The sequence below is a fragment of the Solanum pennellii genome, chromosome 2 (genome assembly GCF_001406875.1).
Source record: "Solanum pennellii chromosome 2, SPENNV200".
Lineage (NCBI taxonomy): Eukaryota > Viridiplantae > Streptophyta > Magnoliopsida > Solanales > Solanaceae > Solanum > Solanum pennellii.
The window spans coordinates 45251036-45273992 of record NC_028638.1 but is presented as its reverse complement, the minus strand read 5'-3'; the positions used below and the strand labels follow the sequence as shown (position 1 = coordinate 45273992).

Here is a 22957-nt window from a genome sequence, read left to right as displayed (position 1 = left end):
TAATTTTCCTTATCTTCATTTGTTGTTTATAGAAAGGAAATGTGTACAAATTGTTAGATCTTCTAATGGAGTTTACAACGAGAGAAAGGATGTTCAAGTCTTTCCGGAGGTTGAAATCAATTTTAATTTCCGTATTATATTCATGATTTAGATGAATTTTTTTTTTTTGTATAATTACTCTTATTTAAAAAAATTCATTGTTATCATATTAAATATCATATTTTTTTCTGTTGTTTTTAACATGTCATGAGATCAAAAGAAAATTATTAAGAAATTGCAAGCGAAGTTTGTAATTGAAGATGTTTTGATCTAATATATATACTCAACAGTTAACATAATATATCGCTAGGAGTATAAATCACATCTAACCAACCGTTTGATGCAATGCTAATTAATTTTGTTTAGCTTTGGTTGCATGTTATATTATTTTTGGTTTGACAATTTTCATTTTAAAGAAAATTATTACTTGTAGATTGTATAATGTGTTTTAGTTTCTATTTGAGGAATCAATTATTAAATAGGCAATGAGAAAATCGTCTTTTGTGATTTAAATAATAAGCTCGTACTCATGATTAAGAACTATTTTTTTCAAGCGCAATTTNAGGAGTATAAATCACATCTAACCAACCGTTTGATGCAATGCTAATTAATTTTGTTTAGCTTTGGTTGCATGTTATATTATTTTTGGTTTGACAATTTTCATTTTAAAGAAAATTATTACTTGTAGATTGTATAATGTGTTTTAGTTTCTATTTGAGGAATCAATTATTAAATAGGCAATGAGAAAATCGTCTTTTGTGATTTAAATAATAAGCTCGTATATATATATATATATATAAGACCTCAATAAATTTTTTATTTTAACAATTCAATTACATATTATAGGAGTAACATTTTCATCTATTATTTCATTCTCTTGAAAAAATGAACTTAAATACCTTTGTATTTTGATACCGTAATTCAATTTACAACTTAATTTGCTCTTCTCATGCTAATTAAACATGCAATGCATATAATAAGTTGAATTTCTACTTTTCATGATTACCTTGTTTTCAAAAGTGTTTTCTATATTTCAAGTTTTTTGAGTTATTTCCTATTTTGTAAAAGTGTAACAAATTGTTATGAATTGTAGCATTCACAAAACTTCACAATTTGATATAATTTGCAGAGGTTATCACAAATCTCCACAATAAAACCGCTACAAATTATCATAAATTGCGGCGTTCACAAAACCTTACAAATTGATGTAATTTGTATAGGTTATCATAAGCCTCCACAGTAAAACCGTCACAAAATAAATTATATCACAGGAGTTAAAATAAACGCAACAAAATGATTTTATAGTGGAGTTTTCTAAAACCCCACAAATAAATCTGTGCAAATTATCCTATTTATTTGTAGTGATATTATTATTGAACAAGAATTGTTGGTGCTTCAATGACAACTTTGGTGACGGCTTCAACAACAATTATAGGAGTTGTTGTTATAAACGACTCAAAATTGACATATTTGAAGATTTTCAAACATCTTACAATAATTGCAAAAAAAAAAAAAAAATGAAAATAGACAAAAATGAAATAGGAAGAATGAAAGAAATCCAAGAAAAAGGATATGCCGAACGTTTTGTCCAATTTATCGGCGTGGTGAATTTTTTTGGCAAGATTTGATGGTCATACAACATCTGTCTCTTTATGGAGCAGTGATGAAGGGCAGTGGCGGATCCAGAATTTAAAGGTTGTGGGTGCTCACTTCCTTTAAAAACAGGTGTAAAATTCGCTGAAAAAATTTAAAAAAAAAGAAATGCTGCTACTAGTGGGATTCGAACCCTCGCTAGTGGCTTTGCACACCTCTTATTGCAACCCACAGCTACTTTTGTTCTGTAGGTGCTCATTTAATTTATATTAACATATAAATCATATTTTTTATATATATATATATAAAAATTTCGGAAATTAATAGATGCTCGAGCACTCGCGTCTGGCTTACTGGGTCCACCCCTGATGAAGGGAGTGACAACGATGTCTTTCATGATTGAGCAGCATAGATGGTCTGATTGTTTTTTCAAATATCCGGCCATGGGAATAGAGAGAAAGCTAAACAATTTGAGAGGAAGGAAATGAAACAGGCGTTGAATGAAGACAAAGTGGGACCCGCTTATTTTCTTTTTAAATTTCTTGGTATTCACGCAGTAGAACTTTTTTTATTTGCCACCATGCCAGCCATTAAGGTGGTATTTAATTTACTGGAAAATTTTTTTAAGGAGGAATTTAAACGTTCGTGAAGTTATAGTGCTAAAGTGAATTTTACGGATAAATTTAAGAGAATTTTTTTGTATTTTCTCTGAAAAATAATAATATCATTGAGTGACTAAACCAAAAATTTTATCAGAAATATTCAAAATTTTATATTTACATTTTTTTTCATCTTTATACTTTGTTATGTATAATATAATTTTTTAATGAAAGGTGACCTATTATAACATATAACTACACCTGACTATTACTACGTATGAAGAAATTTAATCAAACTTTCATAATAAAATTTTACCTATCATAGATTTTTTTTTTCAAATTGAAGAAAAAAAGTATCTAATAAACAAAACTATGGTATCCGAAAAGATAAATTCGTAGCCATTTAACAATCATCTAATGTTAGTACGTATGTTACCTAATATTAAATTATAAACTCAGTCAAATCAGCCCTAAAGCTAATGAAAATAATATTAAATTTTCAATTAGTCATTTATTCTTAGAATAATAATTAAAGTAAAAAAAATAAAATAAAAAAAATATCTCATTACTAGGGTTTTTGTCCAAAGGCCCAAGCACTATCACTGGTCTTACTCCTCCCACCATTGAAATTTATGTCTCTCTTCCTTTTTTGACTATCAATTTTCCAAGAATCTTAGCTGATTTTGGTTGAGCCACTACTGAGAGGTATTCTCTTGCTATAAAAACTGTATCTTTTTGTTTATGCTGAAAATTTGTAGAGAAAGATTATATTTTAATTTCAAGTTTTGATTTTTTATCATACAAAACTGGTGTGCACACCATTGTAGCTTAATTTTTTTATGCTAAAAAAGCATCTGGGTGATTTTTTTTTTGAAAAAAAAAAAGATTCAAAACTGTGTTAGAGGTAACTCCTTTGTAGCAAGAAGTGTTCTTTAGTGGGATATTTAATTTGAAGTTTTCTTGGGTTTTTGTGTTTTTTCTTTAGCTAATATATATTTATGTATATAGTCTGTTAGTTAGTGAGAAGTTGAGATTGTTTCTGACCCCAAAATCCTATCTTGCTAATTGTCTCTAGTTTCTTTTTTGATTGCTATTGTAGGCTCTGGTATTTTGTTTATCTGAAAGATATTTTACTCTCCTCTTATTTATTTTGTTTATCTGAAAGATATTTTACTCTCCTCTTATTATTGCAGCAGCAGGTTTTGGCAATGGCTACATCTGCTTGGGACATTGCTGCCACAGAATTCTTACAAGTATGTTCATTACTCTGATTTTTTTTTCAAGAATATGTTGTGTCAATGATGTAGACAAAATTGTTAACTCTGAATTATTTTGTATTGCAGGGTTTTCATAGACAAAAGCTAGCATTGCCTAGACATTCTAGTAAGCAGACAAATCTTTTGCTTTGGGGTACACTTCCAAGGCAGAGCTCTTTTGGGTATTCACATAAAAAATTGAGACTAAGGTCCCATATTCCGGCGAAGATTAGCGCTGTAGTTTCAGGGAATGTCAGTAGCTTGGTGGATGAAAATTCAGGCAAAGTTCAGGAGGTTGCTGAAAACCTGATACATTTATACCGTGTTCCGTTTCTACAAGACAGTGCCACAGCTGAGCTTCTCAAGTTGGTTCAGACAAAGATCTCTAATCAAATAATTGGCTTGAAAACTGAACAATGCTTCAACGTTGGACTCAAATCAGATCTTTCAAGTGATAAATTTTCTGTGCTTAAATGGCTTTTAGGAGAAACTTATGAACCTGAGAGCTTGGGAAGTGAGAGTTTCCTTGAGAGGGAGCAGCGGAAACTTCCAGATGCATATATCATTGAAGTTGGTCCTCGGTTATCTTTCACTACAGCGTGGTCTGCTAATGCTGTGTCGATTTGCCAAGCATGCGGGCTAACAGAGATAAACAGACTGGAGCGCTCTAGGAGGTACTTATTATATGTCAAGGGGTCACTTCTAGATAGTCAAATTAATGAGTTTGCTTCAATGGTTCATGATCGAATGACAGAGTGCATTTATGTTGAGAAGCTTACTTCTTTCAAGACAAGCATAGTTCCGGAGGAGGTTCGATATATACCAGTCATGGAAAAGGGTCGCAAGGCATTGGAGGAAATTAATGAGGAAATGGGCTTGGCCTTTGATGAGCAAGACTTACAGTACTACACCAAACTTTTCAGGGATGACATAAAGCGAAACCCGACAAATGTAGAATTATTTGATATTGCTCAATCTAATAGTGAACATAGTAGGCACTGGTTCTTTACAGGAAAGCTTGTTATAGATGGTCAACCTGTGGATAAGACTCTTATGCAGATTGTCAAAAGCACTTTGCTTGCAAATCCAAACAATTCAGTTATTGGATTCAAAGATAATTCCAGTGCTATCAAGGGGTTTCCAGTGAAGCAATTGCGACCTGTTCAGCCTGGTTCGACATGTCCGTTGGACACGGTTACCACCGACCTTGATGTCTTGTTTACAGCAGAAACCCATAATTTTCCTTGTGCTGTGGCACCTTATCCTGGTGCTGAGACAGGTGCAGGAGGCCGGATCCGGGATACCCATGCTACTGGAAGGGGTTCTTTTGTTGTTGCATCTACAGCTGGATATTGTGTTGGAAATCTTAACATTGAAGGGTCATATGCTCCCTGGGAAGATCCTTCTTTCACATACCCAGCAAACTTGGCATCACCATTACAGATTCTTATTGATGCTAGTAACGGAGCATCAGACTATGGGAATAAGTTTGGGGAGCCCTTGATCCAGGGTTATACTCGAACTTTTGGAATGAGACTACCAAGTGGTGAGAGGAGGGAATGGTTGAAGCCAATCATGTTTAGTGCTGGTATTGGGCAAATAGATCACCGTCACATAACAAAGGGAGAACCCGAGATTGGTATGTTGGTAGTTAAGATTGGGGGACCAGCATATCGTATTGGAATGGGAGGTGGTGCTGCATCCAGCATGGTCAGTGGACAGAATGATGCTGAGCTTGACTTCAATGCCGTGCAGCGTGGAGATGCTGAGATGGCACAAAAGTTATATCGGGTTGTCCGTGCTTGCATTGAAATGGGTGACAGCAACCCGATCATAAGCATTCATGATCAGGGTGCCGGTGGAAACTGTAATGTCGTGAAGGAGATAATACACCCACAGGGTGCCAAAATTGATATAAGGGCAATTGTAGTTGGCGATCACACAATGTCTGTTCTGGAAATCTGGGGTGCAGAATATCAGGAGCAAGATGCCATACTGGTGAAGCCTGAAAGCCGCGATCTTTTGCAAGTTATCTGTTCAAGGGAAAGACTTTCAATGGCTGTTATTGGAACAATTAATGGTGAGGGCCGAATTGTTCTGGTTGATAGTGTGGCAACTGAAAAATGCAAGTCTAGTGGACTGCCTCCTCCTCCACCTGCAGTGGATCTTGAGCTTGAGAAGGTGCTTGGTGATATGCCTAAAAAGACATTTGAATTCAATCGCATGAATAATCTGCGTGAACCACTTGATATTGCTCCTGCAACAACAGTTTTAGATTCATTGAAGAGGGTCCTGAGGCTTCCTTCTGTTTGTTCGAAAAGATTCTTGACCACTAAAGTTGATAGGTGTGTCACTGGTCTTGTGGCACAGCAGCAAACTGTGGGTCCCTTGCAGATTACTCTTGCTGATGTGGCTGTTATAGCTCAAACTTATACAGACTTGTCTGGAGGTGCATGCTCAATTGGAGAGCAGCCAATAAAAGGTCTCTTGGATCCAAAAGCAATGGCAAGGCTGGCTGTCGGAGAAGCACTCACAAATCTTGTTTGGGCGAAAGTTACATCTCTTTCTGATGTTAAAGCAAGTGGGAATTGGATGTATGCTGCAAAATTAGATGGTGAAGGAGCTGCAATGTATGATGCTGCTGTTGCGCTTTCTGAAGCTATGATTGAACTTGGGATTGCAATTGATGGGGGGAAAGATAGTCTTTCCATGGCAGCCCACTCATCGGAGGAAGTTGTTAAAGCTCCAGGGAATCTAGTCATCAGTACCTATGTGACATGTCCTGATATAACAAAGACCGTTACTCCAGACTTGAAGCTTGGAGATGATGGTGTGCTGCTTCATATTGACTTGGCCAGAGGAAAACGACGACTCGGTGGATCTGCTCTTGCCCAGGTGTTTGATCAAATTGGAGATGAAAGTCCTGATTTGGATGATGTCTCTTATCTTAAAACTGTTTTTAATGAGGTTCAGAACCTAATCTCTGATGAGTTGATCTCTGCGGGTCATGATATCAGTGATGGCGGGCTCATAGTGAATGCTCTTGAAATGGCATTTGCAGGGAACTGTGGCATTCGTTTGGATTTAACCTCTTCTGGGAGCACTATACCTGAAACAGTTTTTGCAGAGGAGCTTGGCCTTCTCATTGAAGTTAGCAAGAAAAACGTGGATTTAGTTCTGGAAAAGCTCCACCATGGTGATGTTTCTGCTAATATCATTGGTCAAGTTACTTCATCTCCGATGGTTGAATTGAAGGTTGATGGGGTTACACATTTGAATGAGGAAACTTCTGTGCTCAGGGATATGTGGGAAGAGACTAGCTTTCAACTGGAAAAGTTCCAAAGACTGGATTCATGTGTAGAATTAGAAAAAGAAGGGTTAAAAAATCGGCATGAACCATTGTGGAAACTATCTTTCACGCCAACATTTACTGATGATACGTATATGACTGCCATTTCAAAGCCAAAGGTTGCAGTTATCCGGGAGGAAGGCAGCAATGGTGATAGAGAAATGTCTGCAGCCTTTTCTGCTGCTGGATTTGAACCATGGGATGTTGCAATGTCAGACCTTCTCAATGGAGTCATCACACTGGATGAATTTAGAGGAATTGTGTTTGTTGGAGGTTTTAGTTATGCTGATGTACTTGATTCTGCCAAAGGCTGGGGAGCGTCCATTCGCTTTAATCAGCCTCTTCTAAATCAATTTCAGGCATTTTATAACCGTCCGGACACTTTCAGCCTCGGAGTTTGCAATGGGTGCCAACTTATGGCTCTATTGGGTTGGGTGCCAGGGCCCCAAGTAGGAGGTGTTTTTGGTGCCGGAGGGGATCCATCACAGCCAAGGTTTATACATAATGAGTCTGGAAGGTTTGAATGTCGTTTCACGAATGTGACAATAGAAGAAACACCAGCCATAATGTTCAAAGGTATGGAAGGTAGTACATTAGGTGTTTGGGCTGCTCATGGTGAAGGAAGAGCTTATTTCCCTGATGATAGTATTTTCAATCATATTCTTGGCTCCAACTTGGCGCCAGTGAAGTATTGCGATGATGATGGCACACCAACAGAAGTATATCCTTTCAATCCCAACGGTTCTCCTCTGGGTGTAGCCGCAATTTGTTCTCCAGATGGTAGACATCTCGCGATGATGCCTCATCCAGAACGCTGTTTCTTGATGTGGCAGTATCCATGGTATCCTAAAAATTGGGATGTTGAAAAGAAAGGCCCAAGCCCCTGGTTGCGAATGTTTCAAAATGCCAGAGAATGGTGCTCATAAGGTATAACTCTTTAATTTGCATATTTATAATCAAACCCTTTCTCTCATTCTATCTATGCATGTTGGAACATAAATTCATGCTCTTATCATATGTGCAGATCTTTCAAAAATTCCAAAGGCGTGATATTTGTGTTTGACAAACAACATAGAAGCACTGAAGGTGCAGAGATTGAGATTCTTGCAATTTGGTTGCAGATACGACGGGACAAACTAACGAGTCTTTCGACATTCTTATCGTGCCTTTCATCGTTCTCAAGAATATATTTGGTTCTAATGCCAAGTATTTTGATGAATCAAATGCGTAACTGAAACTACAAGCGCAGTTCCTTGGACAATTCTGCTGTCTTTTTGGCTTGTTTGGGAAATCTATACAGCATCAGTATCACATGGTACCCATTGACACTATTATGGTTCACCCATCAAAATCTGTCCTTAATATGCAGAGACTCACTCAATTTTAGCAACTTATTTTTATCCTTTAGTCTAAGATTAAGTGCACTTGTCATTCACAAATTGTCGATTGATTGAATGAACTTAGAACTTACCAATATATAGCTCAGCGTATTTTTTTTCCGAGTTTATGATACAACTACCCTCACAACTTTTCGAGACAATCGTATTACAGTGTAATAAGTCAATTTCCTGCATCAACCAGTTGTTCCCTTGCAAATACTACTACATATATAAGTCAATTTTCCTGTCTTAATCTATAGCTGCAAACATTACTTCTTCCAATATATGAAAAGACTTTATTTTGAGAAATTATTTCTTTACTAGTGATATATTTTTGCCACGGTATTCCCACCTTAATTGTTCTAATTGAGCTAAAGAAAAAAACAATCTTTGTTTTCCCATCGATACATTATTGAAGTAATTTATAATAACACATGTTAAATACCAGAAAATGTATCTTATATACCCGATACCCACACCTACCACTGTACCCTTACTCAATCATCACTTTAAAGTTCAAACCATATATAGCTGAAAAAAGCTAGCACAGTATTTCATGTATGTCACCTACGTAGAGTTATTGGAATCGCGATGTAAATATTTTTTTTATACCATCAGGTTATCTAAAGATATCTATATAGGTAGGTCTCCTAAAAATGTGGAATGTAAAATCTTGACAATATGATGTATTTTTGTGTTACAACTAAAAATAATATGATCTTGATGGTGAAAAAAATTATTTATACTATCCGTATACGTAACTTACTCTTTTGCTAAATCTATAAAACAATGAGATTAGGACTAGAATGATCACAAAGTCAACAACTGTTTAATGTAACTGAAATATGGGAAGCAAACAGAGTCCTCCTCTCTTCCTTTTCCTTTTCCTACTTTTCTTGATCTTTGCTGCATTATCATCTCAAGTTTCTTCTTTTACCACTGATTTTCCAATACTAGACAGACCAACTGAGCCTCTTTCAGAAGAAACAGTGTTCCAACTCTTCCAAGAATGGAAACAGAAGCATGGAAAAGTTTACATGAATAAGAAAGAGGAAGAAATGAAGTTGGAGAATTTTAAAAGGAATGTGAAGTATATAGTGGAAAAGAACTCCAAGAGGAAATCAGATTCAGACTGTTTGGTTGGTTTGACAAAATTTGCTGATATGAGCAATGAAGAGTTTAGACAAGTTCATACTTCCAAGATTAAGATACCCTTTAACAAGAGAAAGACTATTCAGATGAAGGTAGCGGAAAAAGAAACAACTTCATTTTCTTGTGATGCTCCTCCTTCAATGGACTGGAGGAAACATGGGGCTGTCACCAAGGTGAAGGACCAAGGACAATGTGGTAACTGTACTTGTCTTCTTTTACCATTGTCAGTTCATGTTGTTATAGCTTGTTTTTAGTAGATTTTTTAATGGAACTGACTAAAAAGGAAAGTAAGATAAATTGAAACGGTGGAGTACTTAAATTTAATCATTAAGCATGACTCTCCTCTGTAGATGATTGCTTGATGTTGTATTCAGGCATATTTCTTTTGTGTATTATATATTTATAGTATTGGTTTACACTAAATACATGTTTTACTTCTAGGTAGCTTGTTGTCCTTGCATCAAGTACTAAGAAATCCAAATAAAAGACATTAAATGAGTTGAATCTGCAAATTGGTCTAACTTACAGTCTTACTAAGACTTTTTGTTAGCTCAAATCACAATTCAATAGTACTAAAAGGTCCAAAACTCTATGAATATTTCCAATAATATGGCATATGCATTTATGTACATCATTGGAGTAATATAGTATTTGATTCTATTCAAAACTTCTGCAGGAGCTTGTTGGGCATTCTCGGCGTCTGGAGCCATGGAGGGAATAAATGCAATAGTTGCTGGTGAACTTATTAGCCTTTCTGAACAAGAACTTATTGATTGTGATACTTCAAACAATAGTGGCTGTAAAGGTGGACTTATGGACCCTGCTTTTGAATGGGTGATAAACAACGGCGGCATTGATTCAGCAGCTGATTATCCATACACTTCGCGTTCTCAAGGCCATTGCAATTACAACAAGGCATGTGATGATCAATTTCACATCAAGTCTTGTATCCAGTTTCCAAGTTGTTAAAAACTTGATCATTCTTCAAATATTTTCCTGAATAGGTGAACCATAAGGTTGTAACCATTGATGGATACCGAGATGTTCCGAAGGAGGAAAGTGCACTTCTTTGTGCTGCTGCTCAACAACCTGTTAGTGTGGCCATCGACGGAAGCAGCCCTGATTTTCAACTATACCTAGGGGTAACTATTTTCTATTACTCCATTTTCACATGTCAGTAATCCCAAAAACGATGTGATTTTTTGTTTCTGTTCTGTTTTGGTGTCAATTCAGGGAATATATGATGGAGAATGCTCTGATGATCCAAATAAGGTCTCCCACGGAGTAGTAATAGTTGGATATGATTCTGATGGATATGATGACTATTGGATTATCAAGAACTCATGGGGTACAGAGTGGGGAATGGAAGGGTATGGATATATAAGAAGGAACACTAATTTGCCATATGGGGTTTGTGCCATTAATTCATTGGCTTCATACCCAACGAAAGAATCATCACCATCTCCTTATCCGTCTCCAGCCATGCTACCACCACCCCCGCCATCCCCTCCACCGCCTACTCCAAAACCAAGTGAATGTGGAGACTTCAGTTACTGTCCAGCAGACCAAACATGCTGTTGTGTGTTAGAGTTCTCAGGCTTGTGCTTAGAGCAGGGCTGCTGCCCCTATGAGAACGGTGTTTGTTGTGATGGATCAAACTATTGCTGCCCAGCGGACTATCCCATTTGTGATGTTTATGATGGCCTCTGCCTCAAGGTATGACTTCTCCTGTAAAAGAATCCGACATTTGGTTTTCAAGAGTAATTTGAATCTACATAAATGAGAGATATGTATGATGCAAGGAATTTGATGAAACAACTCATAAGATTCTCATTAAATCCATGTTGAGTCACATAATAAAGCTTACACCAAATTATTGCGATGTGCGGCAGTTGGAGGTACCATGCTAAACAAATAGATTGGATTTGTCATCATCAACAAGGTAGTAAGAGTAATCTTTATAGACAAAAGCAAGGCAAAAGGGTTTGAAAGATGTTAAATGTTGCAAAATTTTGCTCAATTATTAGATACCAACAGAAAATAGTACTACAATGTCTAAAATAACTCACTTTGGATAAATCAAAGAGAATAATTTTCACTTTGCTTCCTACACCTAATATATCAGAGCAAAACGCTTCCTACCAAAGATTAAATATTCAAGGTGATAGAAAAAGGATCCCAAATAATACAGATGGAACAAATTAGAAATTTAAATAAATTACGATTTGTTTGATAACTTCTTTCCCTTTTTTGCAGGATCATGGAGACAAAATTGGAGTGGAAGCAAGGAAGAGAAGAATGGCCAAGTACAACTTACCTTGGAGAATCACTGAAGCAACAGAGGAGATGAGCCAAACTCTGAAATGGAAGAGAAATCATGTTGCTGCAATGCGTTGAAACCAACATTTCTTAATCAGAAAACACCAGTATTTGCGAGAATCTTAGTATTTCAGTTGGTGGACTGCTTGAAGTTCCCTCCCCATATTTTCTTTAATAAATAATCCCGTGGATATAATATGCAAAGGTTATCAATCTTTGTAATTTTAAACATATCGTGTTTTAAGGTATGTATAAATAAATTTCGGTGTTTAAATATATTTTTGCTTCATCTCCAAGTTACAAAAATTTTATCTGTTATACTCAAACACATGTCAAGCTCATAATCAAATAACTCGCTCCCAATTTTAAATTCTGTTATAGTTGGCTCTGTTTTTTAGGCCAGGAAGTGCTCGGCAAATTCGTTATAAGGCGCAGTACAATTCGGAAGATAATAATATATTTGAATGGCAAGTTTAAGTAGAGGAAGAACAATAATCCAGCAAAATCTGAAGATAACTCAGTTTGGGAAAAGGGGACAAATAGATGAAGCCATCAGAGTGTTCAACGGAATCACACACCCAAATACTGTCACCTACAATTCTATGATTTCTGCGTATGCCAAGAACGGTAGAATCATCAATGCACGCAAGCTGTTCGACAAAATGCAGTCTAAAAATTTGATCTCTTGGAATACAATGATCAATGGGTATTTGTTTAATGGTCAAGTTGATAAAGCATGTGAACTGTTCGATAAAATGCCTCAGAGAGACCATTTTACTTATGCATTGATGATAACTTGTTACGCGCGTAGTGGGGAGCTTGAAAAGGCTAGAGATGTGTTTGAATCACTTCCTGATAGAAGTAATATAGCTTGCTGGAATGCAATGATTACAGGGTATGCAAAAGCTGGAAGGTTAGATGATGCTAGGAAAATGTTTGATGGTATGCCAGCTAAAAATTTAGTTTCATGGAATTCGATGCTTTCAGGATATACCCAGAACGGGGAAATGCAATTTGGATTGAAATTTTTTGAGGATATGGAAGAGAAGGACGTCGTTTCTTGGAATTTATTATTGGGTGGGTTTATTGAGGTTGGAGATTTGGATTCTGCTAAAGAGGTTTTTGCTGAGATTCCTAGTCCAAATGTTGTTTCATGGGTGACAATGCTGAGTGGATTTGCACGATATGGGATGATATTGGAGGCTGAAATGATTTTTGACCAAATACCGGAGAAAAATGAGGTTGCTTGGAATGCCATGTTAGCTGCATATGTCCAGAATGAAAAAATTGACATGGCTGCTTCATTATTTAATAGAATGTCTCAGAGAAGTGCCGTGGCTTATACAACCATGATTGATGGTTATTGTCGTGTTGGAAAGCTAAAAGAAGCAAGAGATTTGCTGGATCAAATGCCATACAAAAATGTTGGTGCACGAACAGCAATGATTTCAGGGTACATCCAAAACAACATAATGGATAAAGCTCGTTGGGTATTTGATCAAACTGCTACTCGTGATGTTGTTTGTTGGAATACAATGATTGTAGGCTATACTCAATGTGGACGGATTGATGAAGCTTTTGGTCTGTTTGAAAATATGGAACCAAAGAGCATAGTTGTTTGGAATACAATGATAGCAGGTTATGCTCAAGTGGGACAAATGGAAAAAGCACTTGAGATCTTTAAGAATATGGGGGAAAGAAATGTAATTTCTTGGAATTCTCTAATTTCAGGTTATACCCAAAATGGTTTTTATGTAGATGCACTTAAATATTTCATCACGATGACACGTGATGGCAAGAAACCAGATCATTCTACGTTTGCTTCAACATTAAGTTCCTGTTCCAATCTTGCAGCTGAGCATATCGGCAAGCAACTTCATCAAGCGGCTATAAAAACCGGTTATGTGAAAAATTTATCAGTTTGTAATGCTTTAATTATTATGTATGCAAAGTGTGGAAAGATCTTTGATGCAGAAAAGATGTTTGAAGATGTTGACAATGCTGATGTTATATCCTGGAATTCCTTGCTTGCTGGATATGCTTTAAATGGATACGGGCAGGAGGCTGTCAAACTTTTTCAAGAAATGGAAGATAAAGAAGTCGTTCCTGATGAAGTCACATTTGTTAGTGTTTTATCTGCATGTAAGCATGCTGGCTTGAGTGATGCTGGTGCAAATTTGTTTGAGCACATGACCAGAAAGTATTCTATTACTCCTTCATGTGAACGTTATGCTTGCATGGTTGACTTACTTGGGCGAGCAGGGAGGTTAGAAGAAGCTTTCCTTCTAATAAAGGATATGAAAGAAAATGTCACTGTAGAAATGTGGGGTTCCCTATTTGGGGCTTGTCGCATGCATAACAATATAAAGATTGCTGGCTGTGCTATTGAGAAGCTTCTTGAACTTGAACCTCACACGTCGACAAATCTGGTTGTCTTATCAAACATGTATGCTGAGCTAGGAAGATGGGGTGATGTGGAGAGAGTTAGGGAAACAATGAAAAAGAGTGGAGCAGGCAGACTACCAGGATGCAGCTGGGTCGAGGATAGGAATCAGTTACTTGTTTTTCTTTGTGGTGATACTGCAGTGCAGTCAGTGGAGAACTCTAACATGTTGTTCACTTTAACTGCTCAGATGATGGATATGGGCCATATGCCTGCTATGACATCATTTTGTCTTGACTCAGATAATTGACATAAGCATGTATGTTAAAGTGCCAAACATACATTCACAAAATCACTTCTGGTTTAGGGCTGTAAGGTGGATTTGCAGGACTGTATGGCAGATGATAAAATCACTCCAATGTCTGGAAAATCCTTTGCATCTGCAACAGAACGCATACAGAGCTGGAATGGAATTCTGCAAGTTGTAACCAGAAGAGTGAAGCAAAAACTTGCTCATAAGGTAACTGCTGTTGTGTGGATATTAGTGTAGATCTTTGCAGTGATTATGTGTTAAAGCAGCTCATGATCGTGAATGGTACATTGGTATTGCCAGGTCGGTGAATCCAAGTTTGCCCTTATATAATGTGCATATAACACTACTTGTAGAATCTACTGTTTTATCATCAATCCTTTTCTTCTATCCTTGTAATATCCTCTTATCTTTTTTATTATCTGTTTTGTTCCGGATCTTAGAGAACATTAAAATTGCACATAAATATTTCTTACCGTCTCTCTTTTTGCACTTCATAACAGTTCATGCATTGTAGGATTATATCAATGGACTTTGTTCTGTTGAAGGAATTTTGATTTAACTGGAAGATTGTGAACTTATTAGCCTTTCTGCTCAAGAACTTATTGATTGTGATAATTCAATACAATAATGACCGTGATCAAGGTGGACTTTTGAACCCTGCTTTTGAATGAGTGATCAATACTGGCACCATTGATTTAGCTTCTGATTATCCAAACACTGTCAAGGAACTTGAAATTACGACAAGGCATGTGATGATCATGTCTTCTATCCATTTTTCAAATATTTGCCTTTAGCAACGTGATCATTGTTCAAATATTTTCCTCAACAGGTGAACCACCAAAAGGTTGTAACAATTGATTGACACCAAGATGCTGCAGAAGAGGAAAGTGCTCCTAGCTGTTGCTTTAAAACCTGGTAGTGTGGACATCAACGAGAGCATCCTTGATTTTCAACTTTATAAATGTTGCAGAAGAGGAACTGCCCTTCTTTCGCATCTGACAGTGAAGGTAATTTATGATCTAATGAACTATTACTCTAAAACTTTTTCGTTTTTCTGTTTCTGAACTTAGAGATGGTTTCAATAGCAATTATGGTTTTGTAGAAATAGAAAATGTATAAGCTAAAAAATGAAAATAAAATAATTTGATATAGAAAAGTACATATGTTATGTCCACAATATTACGTACTTTAATATTTCTTCTTTAAATAATTTTTGTGACAAAATGATATTCTGATAGTAATAACTCACTTTTGTGTTAACTTTACCTTGCTCAAAAAAAAAAAAAGTAATAACTCACTCTGACATTTCAAACTTTATCATATATTATTATAAGCATGAAGCTCTAAAGTGTAAAGTTGAATTACTACTTTGCCCCTATACTAAATTAAAAAGTAATAAAATACTTTACCCAAATATAAATTAAATATCTAATTAAATAGTAATATTGAATTACATAATAGAGGTGCAAAATGAGAAGTTCAGCAGTCTATTCAATTACTATGTGTGAAACAACCAAATAGGATGAACACTAATAAAATTTCAATTAATATAGAGGTTGAAACGTATTTTGCTAATTATGAGAAGTTGAAAGGGATCAAATTAAGTAATTGAGGAATATCAAAGAGTTTTTATCAACAAATCTTCAAGACTACACGGTATAAACATACTCAATATTAGTCATTCAACACAAGCTTCCATTGTTAAGTGGGTACAAAATTTCTTCTAATTTTCAGGTACAATCTTATTAAGTCTAGATTTTTCCGTTTGATTTGCTAACTTCATTTGAATGATAACTTTCTAATTTTTTTAATAGGTAAAATAAATAGCTTGAAAGGTATAATCACACATATCAAAAATTGAATGTTGTTGTACACATATGGTTTGATGCTGCATGATGATCAACTCTCTTTGAAACTCTCTACGCATAGCTTCCCACACAAAAGAAACCATGTTTAAACTTTTAAACTATTAAATAATAAATTGAAATTGCAGCTGTTTGCTAGCAAAATATATCACATTTTCTTCAACAAATGTAGCAACTCCAAGTCTTCTCTAACAGTGATCTGGGTATATCTGAAAGTTTTTAAGGAAGTAGTTACATTTGTAACGACACACATTAAGGATACAAGATGACTTTAAGTAACGTCGCATTTTCCCTTTTTAATTCTTTAACTTGATGTGTCTTTCTTGAAAATTTTACTTGTTGATGACTGTCTGTATATTTAATTGCTTATAAATGGGTAAGCTTTGGAGACTTATCTAATGTGCAGTAGATCGAAAATATCGAGAGAACACTCGAAAAAAACATCATAATTCTCCTAATAGTTTATTATATACTTTTTCATTTATTTTTTTCATTTATTTTTATTTGGGATACACGTGCAACGTACGTGCCCGGAGACTAGTATTATTATAAGCATGAAGCTCAAAACTTAAAAGTTGAATTACCATTTTACCCCTACATTTAATGAAAAGGCTATAAAATATTTAATTAAATTCATCTAATATAATTAATTAAACATTTTTATCTTTAAATAAAGAAAATACTTCTTTAATAATTTGTGTAAAAAAAGATGTAAATATATGTTTAAATAAATGCTAAGTATCATATTGACTACCATACAATAAATGTTTTAACAGTTTCAAAATTGGTTTTTCATTTTCTTTTATGTGTATTAGTACATATGTTGAATACTTATAGTCATACGTTTTAACTTTAAAGAATAACTACAAAATATAAAGTGTCCTTTCACTTCTTTAATAAAGAGATTTAATGATATTTTAATGATCTTTTTCTAACTTGACTTTTGAGTTTTTATATATCTTGGCTATAAATACCACTGTGTGCTTCACTAATTTTCCGATCTGTAAATTATGTCATGATATATATTGTCTTAGTTTTGATGATAGCTACTTCTCTTCATTTATTGTATCTTAATATTTGTTTGATAATTTTATTGTAGATTAACTAAGATCTGCTAAGATTTCTCTTCTATGTGTTCAAGTGGAATTTTTATTTTGTGTTATTATATTGAAATGAAGATATTATACATTTGTTGATGTTCATAATAATATACTTGTTACTTTCACCTTTCATCCATGAAATGGGTTAATGACATATTCATGACAATCCTTTGAGTCCCTCAATTATATCCTATCGAAGAGATTTTGAATAATTGGAAGAGAATAAAGAAAGTTGTCATCTCTTTTTCTTTCACATTGTTACTACTTTTTTCTTTCACATTGTTAATTTTAGCTTCATTTTATAATATTTTTGTTGATTCTTTAGAGGTGTTCTTTTATTTACCATTAAAAAATTTCTATTTTCTTTCCTATTTGATAAATTAATAACTACAAATAAAATATTATTGTACACAATAAGACTTTGAGTTTTATGATTTAAGTCTTTGCATGGTTGATAATTGTTCTTGCTTTGATAACCACATAAGTTGTATAGCTTTTAAAGTACTTTTTCTTGATTTACTATTTTATTTTACAAACTTTATAGTAAAAATAGAATTATTAGTTCTATTAAAAGTGTGAAGCAACAAAGTTAAGGTTAGATTACTAGAATTATCCTATAAATTTGTATAGAGTATAACACTCTTTGAAATTATAAAATTTGAAGAAATTGAAGGGTTACTTAATAATTAAATACACTTAATTTAATATATTGACCATATTCATCTACTAAAAGTCTCTAGCTACTGGTGAAATATGTAAAGATGTTTGAGACTTTGATTCCTATCCTTCATTTTCTTTCATTTAATTCATTTTAATTCTAATATGAAGTTTAAGTTCAAATTGTCCAATTTAATTAATTACTTTTCTCTTAGTTAAGTTAAACCGTCTTTACAAGAAAAACGTACATATATCTTCCATTACAAAAGAAAGACTTTTTTGATTTTCTTGAAAAGAAAATTTTAAAGTTTTCTTATAAATGTGAGTTTTCTTATATAGTGGTATGCCTTCTATTTTGCCTAATATTTTCTTATATATGTGAAGTTTTCTATATATTTTTCTTAATTTACTATTTTAATATGTAATTATTTTTTGGTTGATCTATTTTTATTCTATCAGCAAATTACTAAATCAAAATGTACGCACCATTTAACATATAATTATTTTTCTTTCACAATATTTGTGGTTTCTTCATCTTTAATATCAAAGAGGTCATACAAACACATCGTTACAACAACTTCATGCAATTTAGCTTGGGGAACACGTGCAACGCACGTGTCTGGAACTAGTTTCATATAGTAGACAAGTTCAAACCTAAAGATAATCAAGATAAAGTAAATAATTAGAGCATCTTTTGTTTGTCTACTAATTATTAATGAAAACGGAGAGTACTATTGACAACTTATCAATAAGCCAAAGACTGAAATGGATCATAAAGCTTGTAGGTCTATTGTATTTTTTTTTATTTTTTTAAGACAAATCGATCCCTCTTTTTCGTTTTCTCATACTAAGTCCATAACACTAAAATCATGGATTTTATACGAGAAAACGAAAAAAGGAACCGGTTATTCTTCAAACAAAATACAATAAGCCTACAAGCTTTAAAATTGATTTTAGTCTTTAGCTTCCTGATATATTATAGATAATGCTCTCCATTTTTATTAATAACTAGTAGGACAAGTAAAAACATGCTCTAATCATACACTTGCTTTATTCTATATCTTAATTGTCTTTAAATTTGAACTTGTCTATTGTTATGCCATAAAGCTTGAACTGTTATTACCATCAAAATATCATTTTATCATTAAAAAATATGAAAAGAAGAAATACTAAAGTATGTAATATTGTGGACATAAATTTATTAGCTTATAAATTTACCATACAATCTAGAAAACAAAAACCACTTAAGTTCAGAAAGAGAAAATGAGTAACATTCATTTTACATGAATTACCTTTTGGTCACTAGATGCTAAAGAAGGGCAATTTCCTTTTATTGATACAATGCATTGAAAGAATCATTTCTTAACCACGAAAACAAGGAAAAAGACATAAATACTCCTCAGACTTGTCACTTGTACTTTGTGTTTCCTATTATCACTTTAATCTTTTGAAGTGAAATAAATATCTCTGTGTGATGATGTAGCACAAAAAACATGCTTACTCTTATGGAGGACAGGCCATAAATTAGTTAAAATTACTACTATCCGTTTCACTTTACATGTTATCACATGAACGGTCACAAATTTATTACTATTTTGTAGTTTAACTTTGTTGCAGTAAATAAATTATCCTTCTTACAGTTTCTTTCTTAATACTGCGTTAGTTGGGACAGAGATAATCTGTGTTTGCTGCTATAAGTAAAATTGCTTTTTTACGTTTTAAATAGGCTAATACATAATTCTTACACCAAATATTTGTCAAATTGCATAAGATCTAGAAAGGATAGTATGCTATTCATTTCTAGTGGTAATGGGCCCCAAAAAACTGGAACCACTAAACTTACGAATACTACAAAATTCCAAATTGGGGTCCAGGGAATTATATTTCAGGAATTTCATATATAAATTTTGGAATTTAGACAGAAGATTGATGATTTTATCAGCTTGGCTTAATATCCTATCGAGTTTTTGATTATTGGATAATAAGGAGTGGATGAGAAATGTTTTGGGATGAAGATAAAATTACATCTATCTATCACAGTCTCTTAGGAATAAATATCCAAAAAACTTATTAGTATCTTAACAGGATGAAGTTATAGGAGCAAGTGCACCAAAATATCACTCACTAGCCTTTTCAAAAATATCGTTACATAATTGTTCAATCAAATAATTCACAGATAAAAGTTTGTACGCTTGTTCCACTTGCTAACTTATTCATGACCATAAGGGTCATCTTTCCAAAAGCTATGTATAACACAAGAATCTCAAAGTCCTTTATTGCATTGTGTTACTAAAATAAAATATGGAAAATACACAAAAAACCCACCTTTTTCTTCTTCTTAGTTTCCCACTTTTCTTGATCTTAGCAACATTATCATCTCAAGTTTCTGCTTTTACTACTTATTTTCCAGAATTAGACAAGCCGCAAGAGTTGCTTACAGAAGAAAGAGTTTTCCAACTATTCCAAGAATGGAAACAGAAGCATGGGAAAATTTACAAGAATGAGAAAGAGGAAGAAATGAGGTTGGAGAATTTTAAAAGGAATGTGAAGTATATAGTGGACAAGAACTCAAAGAGAAGGTCAGAATCAGACCATTTAGTTGGTTTGAACAATTTTGCTGATTTGAGCAATGAAGAGTTCAGTCAAGTTCATACTTCAAAGATTAAGATGCCTTTTAGACAGCAGAACAAGACCACTATTTCTGCGAATTCTTGTGATGCTCCTCCTTCTAAGGATTGGAGGAAACATGGGGTTGTCACTGAGGTTAAGAACCAAGGAGCATGTGGTAAGCTGTGCTAATCTCTTCTGCATATTAATTCAGTCTTTTCACAATTTCCCATTTTTAGAGGATCATGGTTTAAGGCTTATCATGGACATTTACTTGTAGTTTACCTTATAAGTGACATGATTGTGTAAAGATCTTTTACTTTGTCACTGCATAGAGCTTAAACTCGATATTATACATGGCAGTCTTGTTTTGAACAAAAGAGAGGCACAACAGTAGCATCATTTAGTTCATAGATCTTTAGTTCCCAATTTGTTGATGCCTATTTTATGGGGAAAAATGAGTTAAAATCAGGAGTACAACCTTCAATTTTTTGCCACTTCACTTCCATTGTAAGAACTTTGTTGATCTAGTGATTATCTAGTAGAAGGATGGTATAGTACCAAAGCTTCCGAGAGTTCTATCCCAAATTAGGCAGCTGAACCCAATGATGTCTTGGGATATCAGTGAGCCTGAAAATATGTGCCTTTTGCAAATATCTTTCATTCTCTGCATTTCAAATGCAGGATGTTGTTGGGCATTTTCCGCATGTGGAGCCATAGAAGGAATAAATGCATTAGTCACTGGAGAACTTATTAGCCTTTCAACTCAAGAACTTGTCAACTGTGACGCCTCTAATAAAGGGTGTGAAGGTGGACTTATGGACCCTGCTTTTAAATTTGTGATCAACAATAGGGGCATTGATTCAGCAGCTGATTATCCATACACCGAATCTCGAGGCTCTTGCAGTTACAACAAGGCATGTGATGGCTGCAATTTCCCATAACATCTTTGTTTCTTTTAGCTTTTTCATTTTTAAGAGAAAATGTTGATCATTTTTACTCAAACAGTTGAACAAGAAGGCTGTAACAATTGATGGATATGAAGATGTTGCACAAGAAGAAAGTGCCCTACTTTGTGCTGTTGCTAGACAACCTGTCAGTGTAGGCATTGATGGAAAAAGCCTTGATTTTCAGCTATATGCAGGGGTAACTCATATATATTGTGTCATTCTTATTGTTACTTGTGTCTTCTTTTTCAACAAATCCCGATATTAAGCTCTTGCCCTTTCTCTGTTTTGGGGTTAATGCAGGGAATCTATGATGGAGAATGCTCTAGTAATCCAGATGACTTATCCCATGCAGTACTAATTGTAGGATACGGTTCTGAAGGAGGAGTTGACTATTGGATTATCAAGAACTCATGGGGAAAATCTTGGGGCATGGAGGGGTATGCATATATAAAAAGGAACACTATTTTGCCATATGGGATATGTGGTATTAATTCACTGGCTTCTTATCCCATGAAAGAATCGTCTTCCGCTCCACCATCCCCTCCAAAACCAAATATATGTGAAGACGGCTTACATTACTGCCCAGAAGGTCAAACATGCTGCTGCGGCTTAGATTTCTTTGGCAAGTGCTTAGTTCATGGATGCTGTCCTATTGAAAATGGTGTTTGCTGTGAGAATTCAAGATTATGCTGCCCTCAAGACTTCCCATATTGTGATGTTTTACAAGGCCTCTGCCACAAGGTATTACTTAAATCTTCAATAGCTTCTTCATATCACCGAGACATATAATCTAGTCGTACTTGTGAGGTCTTTCACACATACACACGACAGGTGTGAGTCGGATTCTCACAAGTCACACCCCTTCTCCTTCCTCTTTCTCCCAATGTAATAAGATAAAATTTTGTTTCTCTCTTTGCAGGATTATGGAGACAAAATTGGAGTTGCTGCAAGGAAGAGAACAATGGCCAAGCTCAAGCTACCATGGAGTAGTGCTACTAAGGAAATAGATGAAATGGACCAAACTTTCCAATGGAACAGGAGGAATCAGTTTGCTGTGATGCGCTGAAACAACTTATCTAAGTTATTATAGCTTTTATCATCCCAATTGACACTCTGGTTCTTGTTGGTCAAGTAAATGTTCTAGAAAAATATGTAAAAGAAAAAATGTACAAAAATCCTTCGATAATCCATGTATAACAATTTATGAAGCACAATAAAAGAATAAGTACTTACGTTATTGAATATAAGTATTGAAATCTATGGCTAACAGTTGGTATGTTATAAGAATGTTGATAAACATTTTTTTTCTTATAATAAGCTTGGTCTACTAAAAACAATAAACCATAAATTGCTTTTAAACAAGTTTAATCAAGTTATAAGTTTATCAAAACACCCT

At 34.5% G+C, this 22957-nt stretch overlaps 4 protein-coding genes across 10 annotated transcripts; all 4 read left to right on the top strand.

Annotated features, from left to right (window-relative positions):
- The first annotated feature begins 2785 nt into the window (after positions 1-2785).
- Positions 2786-8454, top strand: LOC107010963 (probable phosphoribosylformylglycinamidine synthase, chloroplastic/mitochondrial). 2 transcript variants are annotated; one of them, XM_015210241.2, is made up of 4 exons: positions 2786-2936; positions 3425-3484; positions 3575-7763; positions 7861-8454. In XM_015210241.2, the coding sequence occupies exons 2-3, from the start codon at positions 3440-3442 to the stop codon at positions 7760-7762; spliced, it is 4233 nt and encodes a 1410-aa protein (XP_015065727.1). In that variant the 5' UTR covers positions 2786-2936; positions 3425-3439; the 3' UTR covers position 7763; positions 7861-8454. The 2 variants fall into 2 exon arrangements, with proteins under 2 accessions (XP_015065727.1, XP_015065728.1); XM_015210242.2 differs by having other exon boundaries at positions 2796-2936; positions 3428-3484.
- A 508-nt stretch (positions 8455-8962) lies between these two features.
- Positions 8963-11975, top strand: LOC107009088 (low-temperature-induced cysteine proteinase-like). Its single transcript, XM_015208359.2, has 5 exons — positions 8963-9562; positions 10044-10282; positions 10372-10509; positions 10601-11083; positions 11624-11975. The coding sequence occupies exons 1-5, from the start codon at positions 9061-9063 to the stop codon at positions 11762-11764; spliced, it is 1503 nt and encodes a 500-aa protein (XP_015063845.1). The 5' UTR covers positions 8963-9060; the 3' UTR covers positions 11765-11975.
- Positions 11797-15609, top strand: LOC107009086 (pentatricopeptide repeat-containing protein At4g02750-like). 6 transcript variants are annotated; one of them, XM_027914599.1, is made up of 2 exons: positions 11797-11931; positions 12085-14876. In XM_027914599.1, exon 2 carries the CDS (start codon positions 12151-12153, stop codon positions 14377-14379), a length of 2229 nt encoding a protein of 742 aa, XP_027770400.1. In that variant the 5' UTR covers positions 11797-11931; positions 12085-12150; the 3' UTR covers positions 14380-14876. The 6 variants fall into 6 exon arrangements, 1 of the variants encoding a protein (XP_027770400.1); XR_003576725.1 differs by lacking the exon at positions 11797-11931 and adding an exon at positions 15212-15609 and having other exon boundaries at positions 12110-14589; XR_003576724.1 differs by lacking the exon at positions 11797-11931 and adding an exon at positions 14897-15124 and having other exon boundaries at positions 12110-14589.
- Positions 15610-20076: 4467 nt separating this feature from the next.
- Positions 20077-22808, top strand: LOC107011399 (low-temperature-induced cysteine proteinase-like). Its single transcript, XM_015210894.2, has 5 exons — positions 20077-20789; positions 21296-21528; positions 21620-21757; positions 21862-22302; positions 22481-22808. Exons 1-5 carry the CDS (start codon positions 20306-20308, stop codon positions 22625-22627), a joined length of 1443 nt encoding a protein of 480 aa, XP_015066380.1. The 5' UTR covers positions 20077-20305; the 3' UTR covers positions 22628-22808.
- The last annotated feature ends 149 nt before the right edge of the window (positions 22809-22957 follow it).